The sequence below is a fragment of the Crassostrea angulata genome, chromosome 1, assembly GCF_025612915.1.
Source record: "Crassostrea angulata isolate pt1a10 chromosome 1, ASM2561291v2, whole genome shotgun sequence".
Classification (NCBI taxonomy): domain Eukaryota; kingdom Metazoa; phylum Mollusca; class Bivalvia; order Ostreida; family Ostreidae; genus Magallana; species Magallana angulata.
In genome coordinates this window covers 3,097,514-3,114,303 of record NC_069111.1, presented here as the reverse complement: position 1 = coordinate 3,114,303, position 16,790 = coordinate 3,097,514, and the positions used below count along the sequence as shown (strand labels likewise).

General features: G+C 34.8%; 2 protein-coding genes across 3 annotated transcripts; both read right to left on the bottom strand.

The window, feature by feature from the left end:
• Positions 1-3,042: 3,042 nt before the first annotated feature.
• Positions 3,043-5,733, bottom strand: LOC128181337 (uncharacterized). Its single transcript, XM_052849706.1, has 3 exons — positions 4,656-5,733; positions 4,325-4,406; positions 3,043-4,228 (listed from the first exon to the last, which is right to left on the bottom strand). The coding sequence occupies exons 1-3, from the start codon at positions 4,669-4,671 to the stop codon at positions 3,613-3,615; spliced, it is 714 nt and encodes a 237-aa protein (XP_052705666.1). The 5' UTR covers positions 4,672-5,733; the 3' UTR covers positions 3,043-3,612.
• Positions 5,734-5,868: 135 nt separating this feature from the next.
• LOC128181304 (interferon-induced protein 44-like) lies at positions 5,869-16,321 on the bottom strand. Of its 2 annotated transcripts, none has more exons than XM_052849672.1 (7): positions 16,191-16,321; positions 11,967-12,519; positions 11,791-11,852; positions 11,244-11,441; positions 7,651-7,797; positions 6,837-7,008; positions 5,869-6,677 (listed from the first exon to the last, which is right to left on the bottom strand). In XM_052849672.1, the coding sequence occupies exons 2-7, from the start codon at positions 12,499-12,501 to the stop codon at positions 6,376-6,378; spliced, it is 1,416 nt and encodes a 471-aa protein (XP_052705632.1). In that variant the 5' UTR covers positions 12,502-12,519; positions 16,191-16,321; the 3' UTR covers positions 5,869-6,375. The 2 variants fall into 2 exon arrangements, with proteins under 2 accessions (XP_052705632.1, XP_052705624.1); XM_052849664.1 differs by lacking the exon at positions 16,191-16,321 and adding an exon at positions 12,641-12,762.
• Between the last annotated feature and the right edge of the window lie 469 nt (positions 16,322-16,790).

Below are 16,790 nucleotides of genomic sequence, written 5' to 3'. Positions count from 1 at the left end.
CACACACTATTTCTCGCAGGAAAGAAAATTGTTCCAAAATTTACCTTGAGAAGACGGAAATATTGTGAGGTATACTAAATTGCACCTTTTTAGCCTATTTGACTTAAATACTTTTTATCCATTATGTTATCTATCATGATCAAGTAATTTTCTGCTGGTTTGAGAAAATATTTCAAGGTGTAGTGAACCACGTTAAATTATTCGGTTTTTAATGGAAAACAAGAGGCCCATGGGCCACATTGCTCACCTGAGCAACAGTAGACATAATAAAATCAGCTTCACAAAGTCATATCCAAAATATCGGGACAAAGAATGAGTAAAATAGATCCTGTTTTAAAAGTTTTTTATGATTTTATACAAATGTTCTTATATTGAGCCCCTTTTGTAATTAGATGATTTCATATAGTTATAATACATATGGAGCTTTGTCGTGTAATTATCGCCCTTCTTCACTTGCATATAGTTTTGCCCCCTTGTGAATTCACATAGGCACAGCTGTGTTAAAAGAGAGATAATTTGAGGTATTGGAATTCTCATAGTCTTAAATTTGCCCGCTGACATTAAGACGAAAGGGGCCAAAATAAAATGGGAGCAAAAATTTCTCTGGACATACATTAACAGCTTTTCTGCATAATTGATTATCGAAAAGAAGATAGATTATTTCTCTTTACATTCCTATACATGTAAAAATTTGACCCCCATGGTGGCCTCACCCTACCCCCGGAGATCATGATTTGAATAAACTAGAATCGACACTACATGTACCCGAGGGTGCTACCATACAGGTTACAGCTTTTCTGATCAATCAGTTCTTGAAAAGAACATTTTCCTCCATATATTCCTTTAAAAAAAATAATAAACCCCCAATTGGGGCCCCATTGTTACACCGGGGATCATGATTTGAAAAAAGGACTATATATGGTTTGAGCCTAAAATGGCCCCCTAAAATGAACATTGTCATTTTACTGTAATTCTTTGTTTAATTTGTACAAATATACATTTGAAGTTATTTCATAATTTTCATTTTGATATTAGTGCCCACAATTTAAATATATGACATCATAAAGCTTACCTTTTCCCGCCATTTTCTTATTTTTAGCATAAAATGGCTTGTTTTGAAGCAGTTTTTCTTTAAGGAAACATTGAGCGACTACTTGAACAAACAAAATATTTTAACCAAAGATGTATCTTTCCAATACTTATAAGTGACAAAAAGTTTGTTCTTGTTCAAGGAGTCGCTCTATATTTCCCATTCGAAAAAGATCAACTTTTGGTTGATTTTGATTGAATTATAGAAATAGCGTCACTTCTGACGTCATATACTGCCAGTGAGTGCATATGAATCAAATAAATAGGTGAAAAGCATATTTCATGTCAACTCTTTTATAAAATAACATAACAAATTAATGTACCGGAATCATTTTAAAAATAGCGAAAAATGGGGGCCAAATTTGACTAATATCATATACATGTATAGTTCTTTGAATCTACACTTCCTAAGAATGATTCCACACAAGATACAGCTTTTATGGCCAATTGGTTCTTGAGTAAAAGACTTTTTTAAAAATTTATGTATATAATTCTATGTAAAAATTTGACCCATAACTGTGCCCCCCCCCCCATACTCCCAGGGTTCATGGTTAGAACAAACTTAAATCTACACTACCTAAGGATGCTTCCACACAAGTTACAGCTCTTCTGGCCAATTGGTTTTTGAGAAGATTTTTCTCTTTATATTTTAATATAAAAATTCGACCCCAAATTGTGGCCCCACTGCATGGTTTTTTAGAAAAAGATTTTTAAAGATATCAACAATTTTTTAATAATTCTATTTCCATTTGAAAGAGCTAGGGTGTGGCCATTCATTTTAACAAACTTGTTTCCTTTTCACCTAGGGATGCTTTGTACCAAGTATGGTTGAAATTGGCCAAGTCATTCTGGTGAATATGTCGAAAATGTGAAACTTTACAGACGGATGGACGGACGCAGGACAAAAAGTTATCAGAAAAGCTCAGTTAAGCTTTCAGTTCAGGTGAGCTATAAAGGTGAGTGTGACAATCGATTTTCAACACTTATTTAAGGAATGAATTCAATATTTTTTAGTTTTATACGATATAAAATGGTTTGGGGCAGTTTACGCTTTATAAACCGCGAAGCGGTTTATAAAAAAGCGTAAACTGTTCCAAACCAATTTATATCGTATGAAACTAAAAAATATTGAATTCATTCCTTATAATTTAATTTATTTGCTATCAATTGTTGATAAAAACGGTCATTTGATCTATAGAATGACATCAAATTGTACAAAATTCAAACGTAACGTCAGGCGGATTGATACGTTTTTGACGTTTGTCTTACTATGACGTAGGCAACATTCTTTATACGATATAAAATAAATTTCTCAACCAATCAGAAAGCGTGTTACAACCAGAATTAAATTATTACATTATAAAGTTTTTAAGAGAGAGAGATAGGGTGAGGGTCTGCTTATATACCCCCTCCATATTCCTGCAAAATCTGCAATCCTATGAGATATTATCTTTCTCTCTCCGCTCCAAAGATTGCATTTGTCCCATGTGAACTGTGTCTACACTATGATTAATATTTAAAAAAATATTCATGTTAATTCACTTTTCATCATCTGCCAAATAAATGTAGACAGACTCATACCGGAATACTGAAAATTAGGTCACTGGATATATTATTTGTGGCATCATTAATCCGCATCAGTTATTTTGAAATTCTTAATCAGGAACTTTATTCCAGAGCGAAATTCAAGAGTGGTCGTCCGTCCTGTGAATTAAAAGACAACCCCTTGTTTGTTCGAGACATAATTATATAACTGATGTTCAAATACATTTTCATTTGAAAAGTCGTTTTCAACATTTTAATTGGTGTAAAAATTTGTTCATGGGGGGGGGGGGGGAGAGAGAGAGAGAGAGAGAGAGAGAGAGAGAGAGAGATATTTGGCAATTATTCTTTTTTTAGTTTCGGTTTCTGTAGGTGTTATTACATTAGTTTACTATGATATGTACAGGAAAATTAGATTTATTTCCTTGTAGAAATCAACAAAACGTAAAGCATATGAATATGACAGCGTAAAAACAAACGGTCCTGACCCATCCTCTCTCTATCACTTTAAACCTTGCATTGTTGCAACAAATCTCGAACAAAATACTTTGAAGCACATTATAATGTGGTTAAAATGAAAATATGGTTCCGTAAAACATAAACAATAACATTATGATAAAATGATAGCTTTATCAAATATTGCAGTTTTAGGATGGTCTTTATGAAAAACTTAATGAAAGCCTTTTAGCAGTTAATATGAAGTATAAAGTTGGTAAAATACAAATGAAGTTCAGTTGCCCAATCCTATATTGTAATATATATTACAATAAAATATGTTCAAACAAAAAGTTCAGTATTTTCACCGGAATCTATCGTACAATGCGCTATACTATAAGCACAGGGGTGACCACCGCTGTCCTGTATAAGAATAAATACGTCATCATCTGTCCAACATCTCAGCATAACAACCATGAATGAAAGAATAACGTGAAAGAATATGGTAGCAATGACGGTGTTCGGAAGCCGTGATAACAAGTCTTATTACTTGTTTACTCGCGCGTAAATATAACTGTTCTCCTTTGAAAGATAACTGTTTTCCTTTGGACAATAACTGCTATCCTTTGGAATATAACTGTTATCCTTTGGATAATTAAGACTATCCTGAGGGAGGCAGCTGTCGTCCTTGGGAAGGTCCACCACTACTCTATCTGAAGTACCCGCTGTCTGGGTAGTTTTGGAACTCATATCTGGACAAAAATCATTTTCTGGGGAGTCTACAAATAGAGACCCAGAATTCCGTTTCAGGAAGGCCTTAGAGTAAGTCTCAGTGGCCTCGATCAACCTTGCAGCCCGCTCTTTCCAGTTACTCTTCCATGTCTTAGACCGCTTTGGATCCAAGTACCGAAATGTCCAGGATTTTCCCGAATCTTCTTGGCTGTTCTCGGAGTCTATCGGTAGTTCAACGTATGGACTGACGGCTTTATCGTAGGAAAACACCGACTCGTTGGCCGGATTCACACCTTCATCGACGATAGTGGGCGCAGCAAAAGAGTACGCGGGCTCCATCTGGATGCTGCTGGGGGTTTGGGGAACCTCCTGGTCGTACGATTGTGACCGACGGAAGACCATCAACACGGGGGGTAGTCTCTTACCATTCCTGAAAGAAATTCACGGTCATTTCATTGGAACATCATTAACTTACATGTATCTTCAAAATATGGGCATTAAAAAATTCAAAATAATGTGTATATACCGCCATTTTCGGAAGCAGAAGTATGAGCAGACGATCACAACCACAGCTCCCAGCAGGATGAGTCCTATCACAGTGACTAGAACTACAGAAAAAAGAAATCAGATGTATTGGTATACGGCCATATTGCTTTTCTTAGAAAGTAGGTCTTTGATGCAAGGTTAAAAGATCAGACACCCCATAACAGTGAGAGCACCATCGTTTCCCTCTAGTTTCGAAATCTTCGAAAACAAATCTTTTTCGCACGACCCATGCACAAAATGCAGGTAAACTGTTTAACCGTCTTAACTTATCTTCATTGCAATTGTTTATCAGATGCAGAGAATATACTTACCAGCATATGCGTTCATATTTCTTTCAATCACAGCCCAAACTGTAAGGCAAAGTTTGGTTAATGATATTCAAGTTTCCTGACAAAATCTGGCACATATACATACAGGAAATAATCTATTTCCCACGCTTTTCCACGGACTCGAAATGTCGTTTTATAGCATCTGAACAGAGCGTCTGACCTTGAATTATGATTTATAATGGTCATTGAGCATACTATTTATTATAACAGAAATAACTGGTCAAATATTGCAATTCATCGTTTCATTTTCATCAATGAATTCCCGGAACGCTTGATCAATCTACTCTGTTGGGCTCGGCGCTAATTTTGTATCAGCTCTTCAGTATTTGTGAATGAGTACTCGAATTCAGGAAATAAATGCACAAGCATTAGTTGTAGATTAAATGTGAATGAACGCCACAAGTGTTTTGCATTTGAAGAACTGCATGCGCATCGGTGAGACTTTCTCATCATCACACAACCAACACCTCTTGACATTATAACTGACGACTGTCCCTAATTGCGTTCAGCCATTGTCTCAAATATCCCCAAGATGAGAGAGGCTGTTAGGAGACTCATTGCCTTAATCCGTCAATGATTGCTGGCTAGTTTTGTTTGTAAGTTTTACAGTACAGCATGATAATAATTTAATTAACATGACGAATAAGCCCTAGCAGTACATACACAGTGTATACACCAGTTTACCAAAGTATTCCTTAATGCTCACACACCAGTTTACCAAAGTATTCCTTAATGCTCACACACCAGTTTACCAAAGTATTCCTTAATGCTCACACTTGACCTCCTGGCAAAATTTTACAAGACATACCTAATCTTTCATGTCTATCGTTAAGATAGAGCCATGCTTTCACGCGTTCGGTTTTAATTTTAAACACCGATTTTACACTTCCGGTCATTAATTTTGTTGTTGATTTGGGATAATTTTAACCCTGCAGTGGTAACATACTTTCACTATAATTTTTATTGTTTATTTCCCTATTTCAGCTTCAATGCATATATTCGACAATCATCTGGTGACGTGAGTAGTTTCTTCCTCGTACTTAACAGCGGACCAGGACATCTGACCACACATGCCTACCCAGTCAATGCAATTAAGAGGCAACCTAATTAAAACGAGATCCACTTGATACATTAAGAGAATATTTGATATATATTGAATTATTCAGTTAAATATATAGAGCAACTACAAACACAATTTCAAAGGCATGTACACGTAGTTTAATTGACGTGTAGCATCTAATAATTCAATGTTAATAAGACAAACACATTTTTTGTGCATACAGAAAAGCATATAATAAATAGTATCGATTTGATATTTCATTAATATATAGTATTTATCTATTTTCAGTTTGATTCATTTAAACTTTGAACACAACCGTGGCTCATAAGCCTGTTATACTAGTACCCAACAATATCGTGTATCCATGATATTATATAAAATAAAACACCATTTTAGCAAGAAAGGCTTTCCAGACACCTGAACGTTTTGATTGGTCATGATTACGGATCCAAGCCAACTATTTGAAAGATGAAACCTTCTAAATTATGTTTCATGCAGACTTGAGTAAGAATGTATCAAAATATATATCTATGAATGACTGAGCGAAACGAACTAATAAGAAGCTGGTGTATACATAATGTTCCTTTTACGTGTATGCTACACCCGTTGTATCAACGATGATGACGTCAGAACTTGTTATGCCTAGTCGGCAGTGCTTATTTGTTCTTCGTCCAGGTCATCAAGGTAATTGTACAGGAAGTCGTCTGCAAAGTGCAGAATCTGCTGCATGGCCAACAGATTCAGTATGTTAATGTTGTCGTTGAGTTCTCGCTCGCTCTCGTAGTTCTTGACGGGGATCACGTGTGATCTAGGAAGACCAATCATCGCCGCCACTTTATCCACGTGCTCTTGGACTGTGGGAATGTAGTACGTCAGTCCTACGTCATCTTGCAAAGACGCGGATATCTTATCAATCTTAGTCAGTAAAACAACTTGAGGAAGACCTGTTAAAAATAAAATTGTAATATTAAAGTTTAGTTAAAATTCTTAAGAATTACCATCTTAATTTTTGTAAGATATTCTTGAAAAGGAGTACTCGGGAAATCCACCATGGATTTTTATTGTGTAGGACAACACAAATGATTATATCTTTGTGAAACTACCTCTTTGGTTCATCGCTATCTGGAGCTTTCTGATTTTCTCCAGAATTTTCTCTGACATGACGTCAACAGAGGAAGCGTCCAGAACGAAGGCCACACAGTGAATCCGGTCCTTCAGTTTGGGGGCCTTGACGAATCCTGTGATATCTGAGCTCAGTGGAAGCGAGGGATTGAACTGAATAAAAAAAACAACATGAACACAATTCGTTAATCTGCTGTTTTCTGATAAAAATCAGATATTATTAATGCATAACCCAAATTAATCATATATTGAAATATTATACAACGCTGCAGCTTTTTTAAAAGTATAACGTCACCATTGTCACTTTACATTAAAACAACGACATTATATTAAGAGGACGACCCTTAAATATATCTTGATATTAAGCAAAGCTTACGAAGCTATGCAACTATTTATTAAGTTTACTACAAGATTGCTCTTATTACATATAATATGCGATATTTATTATATATGTATATCAAGTCTTGAAAACAGATCTTGGAAAAGGTTTATAAGTATTCATGCAGGATATCAACCTGCAATTTTAGAACGAAATGAAAGAGCTCTTTGCCCCCCTACTGCCTACATCGGACTCCTTGCTAAATGCTTTTATCAAATGAAAAAGTCGTATTATACATGTGGATAGTCATTTCTGCTGGGTATATATTTCAGCTTTATCTTGACATTGTCTTCAGTTGAGGTAATATATATTAATTACATGTTTATTTACAACAGTGAAATTCAGAAAATTTAGAAACCTATTGGTTAGTATATATTAATCAAGTTTTTACGTGATTTATTCCTGTAACAACTAACCACGTATTTGTCTGGGGTATTGCCATCCAAGATATAACACACATCCTGGGCTTCAATTCCCTGCCCCTCCTCTAGACCACGTGTATCACACAACCGGAAGTTGAGAGGCTTCCCAGAGGGACAATTCCTAACCTGGTACGACCGATACTGTCAAAAAAAGAAAACAAGAGGCCCAGGGGCCACATCGCTCACCTGAGCAATAATTGCCTTAATTCTGATCAAATTAGCATTACAGTATCAAAATATCTTGACAACTGAGTACAGTAGATCTTGCTAAAAAAAATTTGAAAATCTGCCAATTTTTATCCACCTCTTATTTTTTGGTAAATACCAAGCCCCTTTTGTTGTTGTACCTCTAAGATTTTTCTCTATTCCTATATACCCCCCCCCCCCATTTCGTGTCCCCACTATTCTCTAGGGAATCATGGTTTCATCAAACTTAAATCTACCTTTAATCTCATAACCTGTGCTTTCACACTAAGTACTGAGTTTTGGACCAAAAACTTTCCCAGAATATTTTTAAAGATTTTCTCTATATATTCCGATGTAAAAATTCAAACCGCCATCACGGTCCCGCTCTACCACTAGTGATTTTGCAAACTTGAATTTACACTACCCGAGGATGCCTCTTCATAAGTTTAAGCTTTTCTGGCCAAATACGACTAGTCTTTAAAAAGAAGATTCTGAAAGATTTTCTCTATATATTCCTAAGTAAAATTTCATCCCCCATTGTGGCCTCACCCTACCCCTGGACTATTATTTAAACAAACTTGAATCTATATGATCTTGGGATGCCTCCACTCAAATTTGGGCTTTCCTGGCTTAATACTTTTGAGAAGAAGACTTTTAAAGATTTTCTCTATATATAAAAATGTATCCCCCATTGTGGCCCCGCCCTACCCCCAGGGACCATGATTTAAACAAATTTGAATCTACATTATCTGAGGATGGTTACATGCCAATTTGAGATTTCTTGGCCAAATAGTTATTAAAAGAAATATTTTAAAAAATTTAAGATTTTCTCTATATACTCTTATGTAAAAATTGATCCCACAATTGTGGCCCCACCCTACCCCCTGGGACTATGATTTGAAGACACATGAATCTACACTACCTGAGGATGCTTCCATTTTAATTTGAGCTTATTTGACCTTATAGATTTTGAGAATAAGATTTTTAAAGATTTTCTCTATATATATTCCTATGTAAAACCTGATCCCCCAATTGTGGCCCCACTCTACCCCCGGGGATCATGATTTGAACAGACTTAAATCTACCCTACCTGAGGATGCTTCCATTTTAATTTGAGCTTATCTGGACAAATATTTTTTGAAAAGAAGATTTTTAAAGATTGTCTCTATATATTCCTATTTAAAACATGATTTAAACAAACTTGAATCTACACTACCTGCAGATGCTTCCACTCAAAGTTGAGCTTTCCTGGCCTAGTAGTTTTTGAGAATAAGATTTTTAAAGATTTTCTCTATATATTCCTATGTAAAACTTGATCCCCCAATTGTGGCCCCACCCTACTCCCAGGGACCATGATTTGAACAATTTTGAATCTACACTTCCTGAGGATGCTTCCATTTAAATTTGAGCTTTTCTGGCCTAAAAGTTTTTGTGAAGAAGATTTTTAAAGATTTTCTCTATATATTCCTATTTAAAACATGATCCCCCTATTGTGGCCCCACCCTGCCCCCAGGGACCATGATTTAAACAAAATTGAATCTACACTACCTGTGGATGCTTCCACTCAAAGTTGAGCTTTCCTGGCCTAGTAGTGTTTGAGAATAAGATTTTTAAAGATTTTCTCTATATATATTCCCATGTAAAACCTGATCCCCCAATTGTGGCCCACCCTACCCCCGGGGATCATGATTTGAACAGACTTAAATCTACCCTACCTGAGGATGCTTCCATTTTAATTTGAGCTTTTCTGGACAAATATTTTTTGAAAAGAAGATTTTTAAAGATTTTCTCTATATATTCCTATTTAAAACATGATCCCCCTATTGTGGCCCCACCCTGCCCCCAGGGACCATGATTTAAACAAACTTGAATCTACACTACCTGCGGATGCTTCCACTCAAAGTTGAGCTTTCCTGGCCTAGTAGTGTTTGAGAATAAGATTTTTAAAGATTTTCTCTATATATTCCTATGTAAAACTTGATCCCCCAATTGTGGCCCCATCCTACCTACGGTGACCATGATTTGAACAAACTTAAATCTACATTTCCTGAGCATGCTTCCAATTTAATTTGAGCTTTTCTGGCCTAATAGTTTTTGAGAAGAAGATTCTTAAAGATTTTCTCTATATATTCCTATGTAAAACTTGATCCCCCAATTGTGGCCCCACCCTACTCCCTGGGACCATGATTTGAACAATTTTGAATCTACACTTCCTGAGGATGCTTCCATTTAAATTTGAGCTTTTCTGGCCTAAAAGTTTTTGTGAAGAAGATTTTTAAAGATTTTCTCTATATATTCCTATTTAAAACATGATCCCCCTATTGTGGCCCCACCCTGCCCCCAGGGACCATGATTTAAACAAACTTGAATCTACACTACCTGCGGATGCTTCCACTCAAAGTTGAGCTTTCCTGGCCTAGTAGTGTTTGAGAATAAGATTTTTAAAGATTTTCTCTATATATTCCTATGTAAAACTTGATCCCCCAATTGTGGCCCCATCCTACCTACGGTGACCATGATTTGAACAAACTTAAATCTACATTTCCTGAGCATGCTTCCAATTTAATTTGAGCTTTTCTGGCCTAATAGTTTTTGAGAAGAAGATTCTTAAAGATTTTCTCTATATATTCCTATGTAAAACTTGATCCCCCAATTGTGGCCCCACCCTACTCCCTGGGACCATGATTTGAACAATTTTGAATCTACACTTCCTGAGGATGCTTCCATTTAAATTTGAGCTTTTCTGGCCTAAAAGTTTTTGTGAAGAAGATTTTTAAAGATTTTCCCTATATATATTCCTATGTAAAACTTGATCCCCCTCTTGTGGCCCCTCCCTACCCCCGGAGACCATGATTTGAACAAACGTGAATCTACACTACCTGAGGATGCCTCCACACAAGTTTAAGCTTTTCCGGCTGAATAGTTTTTGAGAAGAAGATTTTTGAAAAATACCAACAATTTTTAATAATTCTCAATTATCACCCCTTTAAAAAGGGCGTGGCACTTCATTTGAACAAACTTGAATCCCCTTCACCTAGTGGTGCTTTGTGCCAAATTTAGTTGAAATCTGTCCAGTGGTTCTTGAGAAGAAGATGAAAATGTGAAAAGTTAACAACGACAACAACGACAACGACAGACAACGGACAAATTGTGATCAGAAAAGCTCACTTGAGCCTTTGGCTCAGCTGAGCTAAAAAGGAGTTTGTGTAAACGAATAGAAACACTTGTAGAAGTGAAAAAAGTATTGTTTGTACGTTTGTTTAGATTTATGCTGTCAGAACATACGATAATTATTTTCATGTGTACGTAGAACATTTAGAATGCATTGAATTATACAGTATATTTTGTTTGATTTGCAATCCTTTACTGGGATATATACACTGTGAGGTGTCTATATTTACCTGTGTGGTCAGGCTGTGTTCCGCTGTACCGCTGCACGCCTGACTTGTGACGTAGCCCCGGAAGATGGAGTTGATCGTGTTAAAGAAGCTGGACTTTCCCGCCCCGATCTGACCAATCAACAGGATCTTCGTCTGCTGGATCTTGAGCTGTTCCAGGGGCTTGTAGTTTTCTATTTCTTCTTTTAGCTCTTGCATCAGCTATTTAAACATACCGAATAAGCTTAGCGTAAATACTTATTTATCGTACTCTAAAAGCCAAATAAAGTTTCGCTAAAGTATATTTAATTAAAAAAAACTGTCTTCACTAAGCATTTTCTCCTCTATTTCTTATAGAATCCTATCGTGTTCATACAGCTGCTATCAAACCAAATCACAATTTCAATGGTTTCAATTAATTTTTCCGCATTAGACTATATACATTGCTTGACCTTTTTAAAACCGATTTATCATCATTTATAAATGATGATAGCAGTCAGTGGCAGTGTTAAGTTCATAAAGTGAGTATTTTCAAAGAACTAAAATTTATTTTATAATACGGTCACCATACCCTTGTTGTCCATTCCGGGGTTCTTCTCCAGGGAATTTCTAAAGGATCGTTCATGTCGCAATCTGAGGGTTAAAAAATGATTATTTTATATCAAAATTCTAAAATGAACTTGATAAATTGGACAGAAAAAATCTTAAAAATGTAATAGTTCGTATATGTGAGAAATCTAAGCTCACCATCCACTTGGTAAACCTCCATCTCTTTTACTTGCAAGTTCCCATTGGCAAACGCATTGTAGTCTGTTCCTTTCATGTTGTAGGTAGTATTGAGGGCACAGCTACCATTTAAGGTAAATACTCCGTTACTAGCGGTCAAATTTCCTGAAAATGTAGTAAGATCATGACCACCTCCAAATATTGGGCCATAACCCGAATTACAGTGTACTGCATTGGCAATTTTTTCAGGTTTTATCGGGAACTGGTTATAAGAAGATTTTCCGTTGAACTTGAGTTGAAACAGAAAAGCCTTTGGGTCCGAGAGGTAAGCTCCTCCAGCACTGGTCCAACTCTGGGAGGTGAATCCCCCGTACACCGTGTCGCTGGGGTTACAGAGCACCGTGACAGTCATTCCCTTGCCGTCACACTTGGAGTGGAAGTTGAGCGCCGAACATCCGTCCCTGGTGATCTTGTACAACAGTCGGAACTTCCTCCGTCCCCCAATCCATTTCAACAGCTCATCGAAATCCTCTTTTTGAAGCAGACCGGCCATCATCAGAGAGATTCAGAAATTCTGTGAAAATAAAGAGAAAATAAAATCACTAGAAAATCCTCAGTTAACATGTGGTTAAAACGAAAGTACAATTTTTGGCAATAAGTCAACATACTGGTAAATAAATACAATTGGTATGTACAGATTTTTTTTTTCAAGTTCTCATTCATGCATCTACGGATGTGTTCAAATTCCATTCAGTCTAATGATCCAAAGGGGTTGAATAAGAAAAGGCCGTTGTAAAAATAGATCAGTTTGCAGAAAATCGTGCTTTTTCATACCTTTAAAGGAAGTTTAAAATTTGATTTGCAAAAAAAAAAAATCTTACTAGAATCTTGTGTAAAATTAACGAGTTAATTTTCTAAATCAAAGGATTTCCGCCAGCGATCAAAGACGAAAAGTTCGAAATATGTCGGAAAAACCGCGAAGCCGGATTTCGCGAATCAATCTAAATAGCACGAATAAATGCAAAACTATCTGTTATTCGACGAAAATTCATAATCTAAACAACTAAACTTTCGCGCTATAAAACGAATATCGCGTGAACAAAATCAAACCTTAAGCTTTGCGAATTACCAGAAGATGTGAGTAAGAAGTTGCTTGATGCAAAACTGTTGCGAATACATGCTATGTATAATATTGCTTGCTTACTATAACGAAAAACGTTCGCTTGAAATTTAATTTATGAGATCGAAGTAAAACAGAATATTGTCGAGTTGAACTTAAAGCAATATGAGCTGCAATTTTCATGTTGGAATGATTTAAAAACAAAATGTTATTTTCTACTAAAATGTCAAAAAAATCATGGTTTTTAAATTTGTTAGCTCTGTTTTTGTGGAAAAAACCATTAAGAACTCTTAATTGAAGCAAAATTTAATTATTGTCGCCCAGTACAAAAATTGATCGGCTATATGGGTCATTCTCAAAAAAGGTGGATTTTTTCAAGTACCACTTGTTTAAAAACAAAGTACTTACAACCAGATTGAATTTATCATATTTTGTATTGGGCATATCATGTTGTTTGTTTGCTTAAATATGCCAACAGTACATCAAATGAAAATCTATAAAAATATGATATTTACAACCACATGAAAAGAAAATTTCTTTGGTGTAACGTATAAGAAATATTCATAAATTTCATTAAATCTTATTGTTCATGCATTTAATTTGGTTTTAAAGTTAAATTTTTAGAAGTTTTTCTTGAACTTAATCCTAAAACAAGAATTCAATCGTGTGTTTTCCTTAAATTTTCATATTTGGTTTGTGAATGAGAAATATGCATCTATCTCATGACATTGTATTGCACACTGAAAACTTCTTTTCCATTTAATGTCTATTTTTTTTAATAGACACTTGTAAGTGACATGAAAAATAGGTGCTCGAATGAAAGTTCACGAGACTTCACCGAGATTCGTTCAGTTCCTGTGAAATTTGTAAATCTTTGAAAATGAAAACAAAATAAGGGGTGTTACACTAAGGACAATCATTGTTAGTCCAAATGTTATACCAAGGACAATCTTTATTTAAACACGAAAATATCAGATTTCAAAATAGAGACAACTGAATGTTTTCATAGCTATAACTTATGAATGCATTTATTTAACAGTAATTATTATCAATGTGCATAATAGTGCCTCTAAAGTCAAAGTATTTACACAATTTAGTTCCAATATGTTTCACCAAGGACACTTACGCTACACCATGGACTTTGCCTGTTATAAGAATCTAAGTTTTAATATTTTAATTTGTTTTAACAGCTTGGATGTATTTTAAATGAATTCAAAATTAACAAATGCACATTTCAGCAGATATATTATACATGTAACTGTTCTTCTGTACAAGTTCAGGCTTAAAATTTAAGTTTGTTATACAAAAGACACAACATGTTACACCATGGACACCATTCTATCTAGTTGATGAATTATTTTAGTATTTTATTTACTCCTGTTTGAAAACATTGCATAATCTGTCATAAAATGTATTTATACAATACTAGTTTTATTAATTTTTCTATCAGAAATACATGCATGGGAATTGAAAAACTCTTTAGTGTAACATTAAAAGTCCTTGGTAACACATTTTGTTTAAAGTCAGATAATATTTTTTAGGGAAAATTTGGCTTAATTATATATCAGCACAAACTAACAAATGCGATTCATTGTGATATATTTTAATCAATAATTTCATCATGTCTTTCTCCAAAAAATAAATTATGTAAATTATAGTCTCTGGGATAACAATGATGGTCTATGGTGTAACTTTTTGTTTTTGTTACACCAAGGACTGTTACACCAAGGACATATTTATGAATTAACTTGTCTCTGCTAAATAATTACTGCTCCCTCAGAGTAAAAAAGCATGTTATTTGCTTCAACAACACATAGCAATAGTTTGTCTGTTTTCCAGAGTGTCTAAATATTTCTTTTTCCTAGTATTTCCTGTTAGCCCAAAGACAATATAAAAAGTTACACATTCAATTTCTACTTACTTATCAGGAAAAAAATAGAGTAAATTTCATTATCAGCTATTTTGTCTTCTATCATTGTTTATAGCTATACGATGGGAATAAGGAGGCATCATTTATCTTTCAAATTACTAAGAATGACAACTCTTACACACCAATATGTTGTTTTCGTTACACCATGGACATAAAAAATGTAACAGACAAACTTTATCTCGCTGAAAAATATTGTTCATATATTTTCTTCGTCTTTTTGTTCGAAAGAGTTATTTTTCATATCGTTCATCCCATGACCCTATTATTTTGATAAGAAAGGGTCATTATACCTTTACAAAACCTATTTAAAGTCGCAAACTCTGACTGCGAGTTGTAACAGTCAAATAATGTATAAAAATCAACTTATAAACTTTCTAAAATTTTAAGATTTTGTTAGAATTAACTGTATATGTACCAATATGTATGCTGATATATATCCAAAGGTAGCACAAAAGTGAAACTTGGCAAAAATCAAGGATTATACTTTCTAGTGCCCTTGAATAACCCAAAACCACCTTTTTGAGAATGACTCATATATTCCTTATAAGTGAAATCTTTTTCCTGACAATTAAAATTTAAGATTTTTACACATCTTATTTATCATAAAATTTTAAGTTACAGACAGACTTATCATACTAGCAGGTTTTTGCAGCAAAATAAAATTCTAAAAAATACAGCTCATATTGCTTTACGACTTGTGCTGTCATATCCTATAATACTAAAGTTTTTTGACAATTACGGATTAAGTCAAAATTATAGAATATGACTGACAATAGAGATGACGTCAAACAGAACATTTATATATATGGCTAATTAAAAGGATATATTAATTTGATGTATGTGATGTTAAATTGGAATAGTCTGCTCTGCCTTGGTGCGTTATAGGACCGACGACATCCAAAAATGTACATTCAATAGTATGGACGATATGTAAGCAATGGTCTAGACGACGTGTGGCTTGTTGACTGATATAATAAACTGAGGGAGTATAACAGTATCATAGCTATAAATAGTGTATTGATAGAATGCAACTAATTAAAATAAAATATATTCACTCGATACAGATTTTACAATTTGCTTTTTAGAGCAACTACAAACATACCTCAGAGGCATGTTGACAGTTCACTTCATCCTGTTGGCGTGTAGCATAATAAACATGTAGAATTACAGTGTAGGAAATCAAAACGAGACTTACCTTGATAAAGTCCAATTACTGGTATTGGAATAAATAAAAGGCAATGTACAGATAAGACGAATAGCAGTGCGCATGCTGTGCATTTATGCTTTAACATACACCACCTGCAGGGTGGGAGGTAGGCATCTCTAAAGTGCCATTTATTTACTCAAATAATTTGAATAAAACTTCCCGTTTGTATAAGTCTCGTTTAACTTCCTATTTATTTTTCGTAAAAGTCCCTTCCGGAATAACGTGAATCTTAAAAGCAAAAAAAAAAAAAAATCAAAGTAAAACAAATTCTTGAATTCGATTTCAAAACTGCATTTGAATTCTTGACATTACTGACAATAGGTTTATCATAAAACTTTCGGAGCGGTCCAACATACATGTAGGACAGTCCAACTTGTTGTTGTTACCCCATATAATATTGTTGGATATGTGCAGATACTCGATGGGCGTCTTTCTGACAAAGCCATTGCCGATATTGTTTTGCATGTATCGAGCTAAAAATGAGATTTATTCGACGAACTAAGTAAGTCGAGTCATTTATCCGCGTTGAGTTTTGATCTGGAGGAAACTCTTATTGTGAAGTATGTATTATGGAAGCGCTAAAAACAA

Coding starts and splice junctions, on each gene's coding strand:
- LOC128181304 (XM_052849672.1), bottom strand. CDS start 12,501: ATGATGGCCGGTCTGCTTCAAAAAGAGGATTTCGATGAGCTGTTGAAA. Junction 11,853..11,966: donor GGAGGTTTACCAAGTGGATG/GTGAGCTTAGAT, acceptor TTTAACCCTCAG/ATTGCGACATGAACGATCCT. Junction 7,798..11,243: donor AACACAGCCTGACCACACAG/GTAAATATAGAC, acceptor TTTTTTTGACAG/TATCGGTCGTACCAGGTTAG.
- LOC128181337 (XM_052849706.1), bottom strand. Junction 4,229..4,324: donor TTCTGCTTCCGAAAATGGCG/GTATATACACAT, acceptor AATTTCTTTCAG/GAATGGTAAGAGACTACCCC.